General features: G+C 38.1%; 1 protein-coding gene across 1 annotated transcript in view; it reads left to right on the forward strand.

The window, feature by feature from the left end:
• Nucleotides 1–10,974, forward strand: part of PRRG1 (proline rich and Gla domain 1) — a gene marked incomplete at its 5' end in the record, with an annotated part of 31,537 nt that extends 20,563 nt beyond the window's left edge. The window contains one exon of the mRNA XM_019634744.1: nt 9,757–10,974. Within this exon, the coding sequence (XP_019490289.1) occupies nt 9,757–10,242 (486 nt within the window). The remainder of the gene's footprint in view (nt 1–9,756) is intronic.
• Nucleotides 10,975–11,209: the final 235 nt, after the last annotated feature.

Here is an 11,209-nt window from a genome sequence, read left to right on the forward strand (position 1 = left end):
GATCCCACATATGAGGGCCAGTGACACTGCCCTCCACAGCTAAGATGCTGAACAACAGCTCGACCTGGAGCTGGGCTGTCATGAGTCACTGGCAACGGTGTAGGCTGCAATCCCCTGCTGCAGGGGGCTGCCATAAGCTACCATGTGTAGCCGGCAGCCAGCGTGAGCGGCCAGCAGCCACTGTGAGCGGCCGTCCAGAGTCCGGCGACTGATCTGCCTCGCCCGGGAAGAGTGCAATGATGGTGCCAGCTTGTGCCAGTGAAGCAACATCCTCCACAACTAGACTGAAGAACAAAACAACAGCAACTTTTCTGTTCCCCTTCCTCTGATTCCCCAGTGCTGTTCCCCTCCCCCAACTCCCCAATAAAATGTTGAAAAAAATACTTACAAAAATACTAACTAAAATCCAAATACTACTATCATATCTTTTTCTCCCTTAATAATGTTCTGAGTTATATTAATACATTTCCCTACGTGGAATTTTTTTTAGGAATGAAACTTATTTGGTTACTGTTGATCTGTTTTTCTACATTTTTTGAGATATAACATTGTGTAATTCTAAGGTGTACAATATGTTGATTCAAAACATATATTGCAAAATGATTGCCACCAAAGCATTAGCTAAAACTTCTATCACCTCACATAATTACCATTTCTTTTTGATGGCAAGAACATTTAAGATCTACTCTCAGCAACATTCAAGTGTATAATACAATATTGTTAATGATAATGACTATGCTGGACATTAGGTCCCCAAAATTTGTACCTTTGGACCAACATCTCCCCAATTTCCCCACCCCCCAGCCTCTGGTAACTACTATTCTACTCTGTTTCTATGAGTTTGGCTTTTTTAGATTCCACATATAAGCGATATAATACAGTGTTGTCTTTCCCTGTTTGCTTATTTCACTTAGCACAATGTCCTCAAGTTTCATCTAAGTTGTTTCAAAAGGAAGGATTTTCTTCTTTCACATGGCTGAATAATATTCTTTTGTCTATATATACACCACATCTTTTTTATCCATTCATCCATTAATGGACACTTAGGTTGTTTTCATATCTGGACTATTGTAACAAATGTTGCAAATGAACATGGTAATGCAGATATCTCTTTGAGATCCTGTTTTTATTTCTTTCAGGGAAATAACTAGAAGAGGGAGTGCTGGATCATACAGTAGTTCTATTTTTAAGTTTTTGAGAAATGTTCATACTATCTTCCATAATGGCTACACCAATTTGCAATCCCACCAATGTGCACTAGGGTTCCCTTTTCTCCACATCCTCACCAACACTTTATATTTCTTGTCTTTTTTAAAAATAGCCATTCTGACAGGTGTGAGGTGGCATCTCATTGTAGATTTGAGTTTTATTTCCCTGATGATTAGTGATTCTGAGCACCTTTTCAGTACCTGTTGGCCATCTCTATGTCTTTTGGAAAAAAACCTATTCAGGTCCTCTGCCCATATATTAATTGGATTGTTTTTTGCTATTGAGTTGTCTGAGTTCTTTATATATTTTGGATATTAACCCCTTATTAGATATATGATTTGTAAATATTTTCCCCCATTCAATAGGTTGCTTTTTCATTTTGTTGATGGTTTCCTGGGCTGTGCAGAGCCTTTTTAGTTTGATGTAGTCCCAGTGTTTGTTTGTTTTTTTCTTTGTTTCTTTAGTTGCCTTTGCTTTTGGTGTCAAATCCAAAACATCATTGCCAAGACTGATGTCAAGGAGCTGACTGCCTATGTTTTCTTCTAAGAGTTTTATGGTTTCAGGTCTTACATTCACATTTTGAGACCGTTTTGAGTTGATTTTTGTGTATGGTGTAAGATAGTCATTCGGTTTCATTCTTTCACATGTGGCTGTCCAGTTTATCCAGCACCAGTTATTGAATAGACTGTCCTTTCCCCACTGTATATTCTTGGCTCCTTTGTTGTAAATTAATTGACCATGTATGAATGGGTTTATTTCTGGGCTGAATCTGTTCCATTGATCTACGTGTCTGTTTTTATGCCACTACCATACTGCTTTGATTGCTATAGCTTTGTAGTTTCAGGGAACATGATGCCTCCAGTTTTGTTATTCTTTCTCAAGATTGCTTTGGCTATTTAGAGTCTTTTGTGGTAGGATTGTTTGTTCTATTTCTGTGAAAAATGCCTTTGGAATTTTAATAGGGATTTCGTTGAATCTATAGATTGCTTTGGGTAGTGTGGACTTGTCAGTGTAAGAATATCCAAACCTGTAGAGAATTTTTAAAATAATTTATTTGAGCCAAGCACAGGATAATAATGGGTTGTCTAAAAAGTAATCACACATTTTTGCAACGAAAAACATAGAAAAATACATCATGACTTTTCCCAATACATACCTGGAAGCCAGATCTCAATAGACTGAGAAAAATCCTTCCAACAAAGGACAGTTTGCAGCTTCTTTTATTTATGCTTTTGGAATTGAGGGAATGTAAGGGAGATTACATGAAGGTGGGAGAAAGCAAGGCTGGGATCAGATTACAGGATAGTAAAACAAGATTATGTGCTCTATTGAGGGTGGTAACAGCTATAGAAGGAGGGGATCTGAAAGGGTGGTCATGTATTAGAAAGAGGGGTCTGAAAGGGAGCATTTCAAAGGTGTGTTAACCTAGATGCACAGAAACAATGGATGGGACTTACTTAAGGCAAAGATATGCCTTTTGTGCCTGGGGCGTGACTACCCACAATGACCCACCCAGTTAGGAATTTATGATCAGATCACCCTGTGAGCTTACTTTCCATAGAACCTCTTTTTCACCCACAGGTTCATCTTATTTGCCACTCTGATCTTTCTGCATCTCAATGTCTGTTTGTCTTCCCCAGGTTGGAGAAGTTGTCAGCCATTATTTCTTTAAATAAGTTTTCTATCCCTTTCTCTCTCTCTTCTCCTGAGACACTCCTATAATGCAAATGTTGGTCTGCTTGATGTTGTCCCTTAAGTCACTTAAGCTGTCTTCACTTTTTTAAATTCTTTTTTTTTCTTTTTTCTGCTCTGATTGGGTGAGTTCCTCTGCCCTGTGTGAGAGTTCGCTGATCCTTTCTTTGTTTTGTCTCCTCTGCTGTTGAACCCTTCTAGTATATTTTTCAGTGCAGTTACTGTATTCTTCAGCTCTGTGACTTCTATTTGGTACTTTCTTATATTTTCTCTTTGTTGAAGTTCTTGCTTTGTTTATCCATTCTCCTGCCAGGCTCAGTGAGCATCTTTATGAACATTATTTTGAACTTTTTATCAGGTAAGTCATCTGTCTCCATTTCATAAGAGACTTTTTCTGAGGTTTTATCTTGCTTTTTCATTTGTAATATAGTCCTATGTTTCTTCATTTCGTTTGTCTCTCTGTGTTGGTATCTGTGCATTAGGATAAAGCAGCCACTTTTCCCAGTCTTGAAAGTGTGACTTCCTGTAGGAAATGAACCTTATCATTCAATCCTGCCCAGCTCTTGGTTTTCTGTCAAATCTGTGGTTGTCCAAGCAGCCTATTTTATTTTGACTGCATCCTAGTAGTTGAGGGTGTGCCAAGATGTGTCAGTGCCTTAAAGGGGAAGATGTCAGTCAACACCTAGATTCAGGCTCATTGGAATTCAGAGCCTTATGCAGCAGTTTTTTAAAGTATGCAAATATACAGTGTCCTGTGAGACCATGTTGCAAATCCCATTGGCCACCAAAACCAGGTGATATAAAGGTTTCCCCTGTAGCAGCCGCAAAAGTCAGGGCACCACACAAGGGTACGTATAAGCTCCTTTCCAGGAGATACCAGCTATCTGGAGCAAAGCAGAGGAAGGGGGCAAAGATGGTGTCCACTGGCCTCTGTTCCTGGAGAGCCTTCAGTAGGCCCCTATATGTATGTTAAATTAAATGCCTGCCCTTCCGGCCAGTGCTTTAAGGTAAGCAAGTAAACCTCTTTCATGTGAAGTCTCAGGTGCCTTTTAGTTGGCTTCTGGTACTAGGCATGTCTGCTCACATGAACCATTTAAGATCCATTTCTTAGTTTGCTACAGCCTTGTGGGTCTCCTGGACGTGAGCCCCATTGGCTTTCCAAGCAAGATGTTTTGGGAGCTAATCTGTCAGGTGCAGGTCTTAAAAGTTGGGGTTCGAACCCTTTGCTATTCGGGGAAAAGCTCATGGTTTTGCGTTTCCTCCTGATTATGGGTCACTGCACTGTACCTGGGTTTGGGTTTATAGAGAGATCTGATGTCAGCCTCTCCTACCTGCTTCATTTTTTTTTGTCCTTTCACCCTATGTGTAGAAGTTGCTCAGGTATTTCTTAGGTCTTTTTCACAAGAATTTGTTCCATGTGTAGCTGTAGATTTGGTGTCTGTGGAAGGAATTAAGTTCAGGATCTTTGTGTATTGCTGTCTTATACCAGAATCCTTAAAGAATGAATGTTTAGCAGTCAATTTTTCATAGTGGTCATGAGGGATATTTTGGGCCTTGAGATTCCTCCTGCTGCCTCATACAGCAGTACAGCTATCAAATCCCCCATTGAGTATGCTGAATCCAAACCTTAACAGTTTCTAAATAATTATATCTAAATTATAGAGGTTTCCTTTATGTAAGGTGTGTGTCACCTTGCAAAATAATAGTCCTCATAATTATTTTTAAAACGATGCAACAAAATCATATTCTCTTCTTCATCCCCCAGCTATATTGTTTTCAACTTTTATTGTAAAATAAATTGAATTGACACTATACTCAGCATAATTTTGTTTCTTGGCAACATGTCTATACCCTAGTGGCAGTTTTCAAGGTAATGCCTTCCTTTTTGTATTGTAATTCACAAATGTTTTATCTTTATTTTCTCAGAAGTTATATCTACATATTCTTACCCTGTGGACAAAGGAATTAACACAAAGATGTTAAGTGACTTGTGCCACCCATTTTCCCCAGAACATCCATCTTGATATAGAATCTTCAAAATTTTGGACGTCTTGCTGGAAAGTCCCAACTTGTTCTCAGTTAGGCAGCTTTTCGGATGAGGGTTGTGGTTTTTGTCCCTCATTTCTGATAGTCTTTCCTTCCCTTTCCTGTCATACTTACTCAAGGAAAGGGAGAAGCCATGTGAGTAGTCGATAGAAATGCTGCTGGTCGCCCTCAGCAACACATAGTCACTGGGAACATCACCCACTTCCCAGCTTCACTAGGTAGGTTCTGAGCTAATTAATGAAAGATTATAAAACATTCTTAGCTCTACTCTGAATTATGAGTAGAGTCCTTTAAGTGTTGAGTCACTCAAGTTCTAGTAAAAAAAAAATGGCAGTAAGAAAATTCAAAACAGAAAAATACATATTTTATAAAAGAGCAACTAATATTTGATGGAGTCTCATACATACTGAATTTTGTTCTAAAACTCACCTACTGGGATGAAACATCTACCTGTTGGGGTTCTTCTGAAATGGTTCAGACCTCTCTGGCACATTCAGACTACATTTGTTATTTGTATAATTTTAGCCTGATCTAAAACTACTAAGACTCTTTAATGAGATTTTTCATCATTAAACAAATTTTCACTCCTTCTAAAACACTGCTTTACCAAGTCTTGGAATCATTTGGCTTGAGTATCTTTTGGCTGCTTTCAGTAAGATAAAAAAACTATTGAACTAGCCCATGGAGACATAAACTGGGTTTATTTGTTTGAATGACAATTATATTAGTCCTGATTTCAAATGAATTTTCACCTGATTCTCTGGCCTAAAGAACAAAATAAGTCTAGTTCCCAAAGAAATCTGTCAGTACCTTTCTATCAGATCACTGTTACTTTAGTTGAAAATATTTAATTTATAACATGAGCAAGCTCACTTTTGACTACATATTTAACATGACGGAAAGATTGAATTTTCTAGGAAAGTAGCCAGACAGGTTCAAAATGTCTTATACATCAAAGCAGATTACTTTTTGGTTTGCTCTGATGCCAGGCCTCTAGGATTCAAATCCCAGCTCCAACATTTATGTGTTAAATGACCTTGGATTTATTATTAGGTTACCTCTCTAAGTCTCCATTTCCAAATCTGCAAGTAGGGATGAATTATACCTTCACTATTGGGTGTGGATTGATTTCAGGATTAATCAAGTTACTACAGGTGAAGTAAAAATCTGGTTTTGTAATTGCATTTTTGTCTAAGCCTTGTTTTTAACCATTCAAAGTAAAAATATGATTTTCTTTTTGTCTGCAAATTTTTTATTTCCAGCATGTCAAACAGAGAAATTGAATTATACCAGCCAGCCATGAAAAAATCATTTTCATGTGCATTATTGATCCTTGATTATCCTAAAGTGATATGGATAATATAAAAGAGCCACTTTTCAATTTGTTTATCCAAGTTGAGCATTTTATAATTATTTGGAATCACATATTTGTTCATTTTCATGGATAAGATTAAATGGGGAAAAATGAGATGGAGATCTGAGAGATTAGAAAGTGAGCGGGGAAATCCTCATCTGCAGATAAAAGAAAATGGAGTATAAATGAGATACTTGGTAGGTCTTCATAAATACATGATTAAAAATTGTATTCCCTGGAGTGATGTCAGCATCATGGAGAAGTGAGTCATTTCCTTTGTCTTTCCACTTTAAATTACAACCAATAGGACATCCACAGTCCAACATAGGATCCTTTGCACAACACACCAGGATGCCCGAGAGGTCCATACATCTGAAGGTGGGCAGATTGGAACTCTTGGAGGGGACAGATCCAGAGGACCAGAAGTGACACACCCCATGACTGGAGACTCCAGGAACCATGGCAGCACCCGAGATCCAGCCCCCCTCCCATCCCACCACTGGTGGTAACTGCAACCTCAGTCCACCCAGCAGTGGGGCTGCATCTAAGAATCTGGTACCCACAGCAGCAGCAGCACCTGCAAATCTGAGCTTCCAGGAACTGTGGCAGCATCCTAGCTGCCGCCCCATAGTGGCAGCGCCTGCAACCTCAGCTGTTCCAATATTGGGCGGGGGCTGCACCCAAGCCCCCGGTGCCCACAGCAACAATTGTGCTTATGATTTGAGGCTCTGGGAACCACAGCAGTGCCCGAGACCTAAAGATCCAGGCACAGTGGCTGCACCAATTTACAACCCCACCAATAGTGCACAAGGGTTCCCTTTTCTCTGTATCCTCGCTAACACTTGTCGTTTCTTATTGTTTTGATGATAGCCATTCTTGTCCTTTCTTGTTGTTTCGATGATAGCCGTTCTAACAGTGTGAGGTGATATGACATTGTATTTTTCATGTGCATTTCCTAGTAATTGGTGATATGCTGCCTGCTGGAGACTCATCTGAGCTCTAAAGTCAAACACAGGCTCAAAACAAAGGGGTAGAAGATGATACTCAAAGCAAATGGTAGCCAATAGACAAAACACACTTCAACCATAAAAGGTAACAAGAGCCAAAGCGGACATTCTATAATAATAAAAGGGACAGTCCATCAATAACACATAACATTTATCAATATGCATATTCCTAACGTAAGAGCACCACAATATAAAAAGCAACTATTAACATTTACAACTGCAGCAAAAAGAATAAAATACCTAGGAATAAATTTAACCAAGGAGGTGAAAGACCTGTACACTGAAAACCATAAGACATCGTTGAAAGAAATTGAGGAAGACACAAAGAAATGCACAGATACGTGGTACTCATGGATTGGAAGAATTAACATTGTTCAAATGTCCATATTACTTAGAGCAATCCCTATCAAAATAACAATGTCATTTTCACAAAAATAGAATAAAAACATTGTAAAATATTATGGAACTATAAAAGACCTCAAATAGCCAAAGCAATCCTGAGATTAAAAAAAAAAGCCAGAGGTATCATACTCCCTCATTCAAACTATACTGCAAAGCTACAGTAAAAAAAACAGTATGGTATTAGTAGAAAAACAGATACAATGATCAATCGAACAGAATAGAGAGCCCAGAAATAAACCTATGCCTATATGGTCATTTAATCTATGACAAAGGAGGTGAGAATATACGATGGAGAAAGCAAATTCTCTTCAGTAAATGGTGTTGACTTGAACGTAAGACCCAAAACCATAACATATATAGAAGAAAACATAGTAAGCCTTTTGACATTGGTCTCAGTGATATTTTTGTGGATTTGACTACAATGGCAAGGGAAACAAAAGCAAAAATAAATGGGATTACATCAAACTTAAAAGCTTCTGCACAGCAAAGGAAACCATTAATAAAATAAAAGCCTACCTAGCAAATGGGAAAAGATAATTTGCAACTCATACATCCAATAAGGGGTTAATTTCCGAAATATATGAAGTCATACATTTTAACAACAACCTAAAACAAACAAACAAAACATTAAAATGGGCAGAGGATCCGAATGGACATTTTTACGAAGAAGACATACAGATGGCCAACAGGCAGGTGAAAAGATACTCAATATCGCCAATTACTAGGAAATGCACATGAAAAATACAATGTCATATCACCTCACACTGTTAGAACGGCTATCATCGAAACAACAAGAAAGGACAAGAATGGCTATCATCAAAACAATAAGAAACGACAAGTGTTAGCGAGGATACAGAGAAAAGGGAACCCTTGTGCACTATTGGTGGGGTTGTAAATTGGTGCAGCCACTATGGAAAACAGTATGGAGAGTCCTCAAAAAATTAAGAGTAGAACTACCTTTGACCCAGCAATTCCACCCCTGAGTATTTATCCAAAGAAATCCAAATCTAATTTGAAAAGATAAATGCACCCCTATATTCATTGCAGCATTGTTTACAATAGCCACGATATGGAAGCAACCTAAATATCCATTGATGGACTAATGGATAAAGAAGATCTGGTGCAGGCCGGCCAAGTGGCTCAGTTGGTTAAGAGCTTGCTCAAGAGTGTGAGCTCTGAGCAACAGCAGTTCAATGGTTCAATGGCTGGCCAGAGCTGAGCTGCCACTGAGCTGCCAACAGGTGGCAGGATGGCTCAGCTATGAAAAAAAAAAACATCTGGTACATATATACAATGGAATATTTCTTGGCCATAAAAAATGAAATATTGCCATTTGCGACAACAACATAATGCCCTGTAGGGTATTATGCTAAGTGAAATAAGTCAGAGAAAGACAAATACCATATGATTTCATTTACATGTGGAATCCAAAAAAAAACAAAATAAACGAACACACAGAAACAAACTCATACATACAGAGAACAAACTGATGGTTGCTAGAGGGGAGGGGATTTGGGAAGCTGGGTGAAAAAGGTGCAGGGATTAAGAAATACAAATTGGTAGTCACAAAACAGTCATGGGAATATAAAGTACAGCATAGAGAGTATAGTCAATAGTATTGTAATAACTTCATAGGGTGTCAGACGGGTACTAGACTTATCGGGGTAATCACTTCATAAGTTGTATAAATGTCTAATCACTATGTTGTACACCTAAATTAATATGTTGTATGTCAGTGTAATTGAAAAATTAAAAAATATGTATTTGCATAAGGGAAAATAATGTCATAACTGAAAATGTAAATAACTCCAAGTCTTCAAAAAGACTTGTGTTGTGACTATTTAGAAGGATCCAGAGTGAGGACCATGATTCACATGTAATTTCTTGTCATAGAAAATATAGGCTGTAGGTCATTTAAACCAACAAGTCGGGTTTTTGGTTTCTGTCCATGTTAATAGAACCTAGACATTTTTTCATACAAAAAATGTGGTATTTCACATCTTTTGATCATACTGATTTTCAATGCATTTTGTCTTTCATTTTCAGAAAGAGTTTTGGAACACCTACACAAAAGCACAACAAGGAGAGAGTAACAGAGGAAGTGACTGGTTTCAATTTTACCTTACCTTTCCATTAATCTTTGGCCTCTTCATTATCCTCCTTGTCATTTTCCTGATCTGGAGATGCTTCCTAAGAAACAAAACTCGCAGACAGACAGTAACTGAAAGCCACATCCCTTTCCCTCAGCACCTTAATATTATCACTCCGCCTCCCCCACCAGATGAAGTGTTTGATAGCAGTGGATTGTCACCAGGCTTTCTGGAATATGTAGTTGGACGCTCAGATTCTGTCTCGACTCGCCTGTCCAACTGCGATCCTCCACCAAGCTATGAGGAAGCCACTGGCCAGGTGAACCTTCAGAGGAGTGAAACAGAACCTCATTTAGATCCACCCCCGGAGTATGAGGACATCATCAACGCCAACTCAGCCAGTGCCATTGCTATGGTGCCTGTGGTCACCACCATCAAATGAAACTACAGACTTCTTTTTACTATAATAATTTTTAAAATACTAATGAAAGAACTTTCTAGCACTTTACCACTACATAAATGTGTATTGACTTATTGTATTGGATTCTGACAGCATACCACTTCACATTTCTGATTTGATTTTTATTAGTTTTGTTTCCTACTATAAAATCATTATCCCAGCTCATTTTTACTAATGGAAATACATGAAGAGGGAAAAACATAGTGGAGTTCCTCAAGTGATAATGATGAGCTATACATATATATGTCTGTGTGTGTATACATATGTATTCATATATATATATATATATATGTATATATGTATATGTTATGTATGTGTACATCAGTCCACCATATGTGCAACTGTCTTAAGTCATTAACTTCTGTTTAAATCACCTGCAAAGAGACCATTACTCACCAAAATTGGGGGGGAAAGGCACCAACAATTTGTGTAATAGATAGCAACATGCTGTTAAATTTTGAAAATAAAATGAAATTAGCATGTTTTCTAATTATTACTGGCTTTTGTTTACCTCCTACCTTAAGAGAACAAAAAATGCATGTAGTCCATCTTGATTTTCAAAATGTCTCAGAAAGAGACAGGGAAGGCACAGTAAACAATAATTTGCCTATACTATATACCAAGAAAATCAATGGTCTTTCATGGCATTTGGCTAGTTTTGTAGGAGGGATTATTTTGTTGTTGTTGTTGACTGCCTCCCCCCCCCCCCAGCGAAATTAAAGTGATTGCTTACTCTCTTTGAATGTCTCATGCTATTTGTATTAACATCTTGGTGGAGATGATTTCCTGGCAACAGAATAATCTCTAAAGTAGATATATGTAGTAATGACAGGGAATAGATAAGGATTTCCCCTTTGCTCATTAGTGACAATAATTCTTTTCTTCTCACTGGTCCATGGCCTTTTACTCTACTGTCTGTTCCCTCACCTACCACCACAGAATCTTTAAG

Source organism: Hipposideros armiger, unplaced genomic scaffold, assembly GCF_001890085.2.
Source record: "Hipposideros armiger isolate ML-2016 unplaced genomic scaffold, ASM189008v1 scaffold_1864, whole genome shotgun sequence".
Lineage (NCBI taxonomy): Eukaryota > Metazoa > Chordata > Mammalia > Chiroptera > Hipposideridae > Hipposideros > Hipposideros armiger.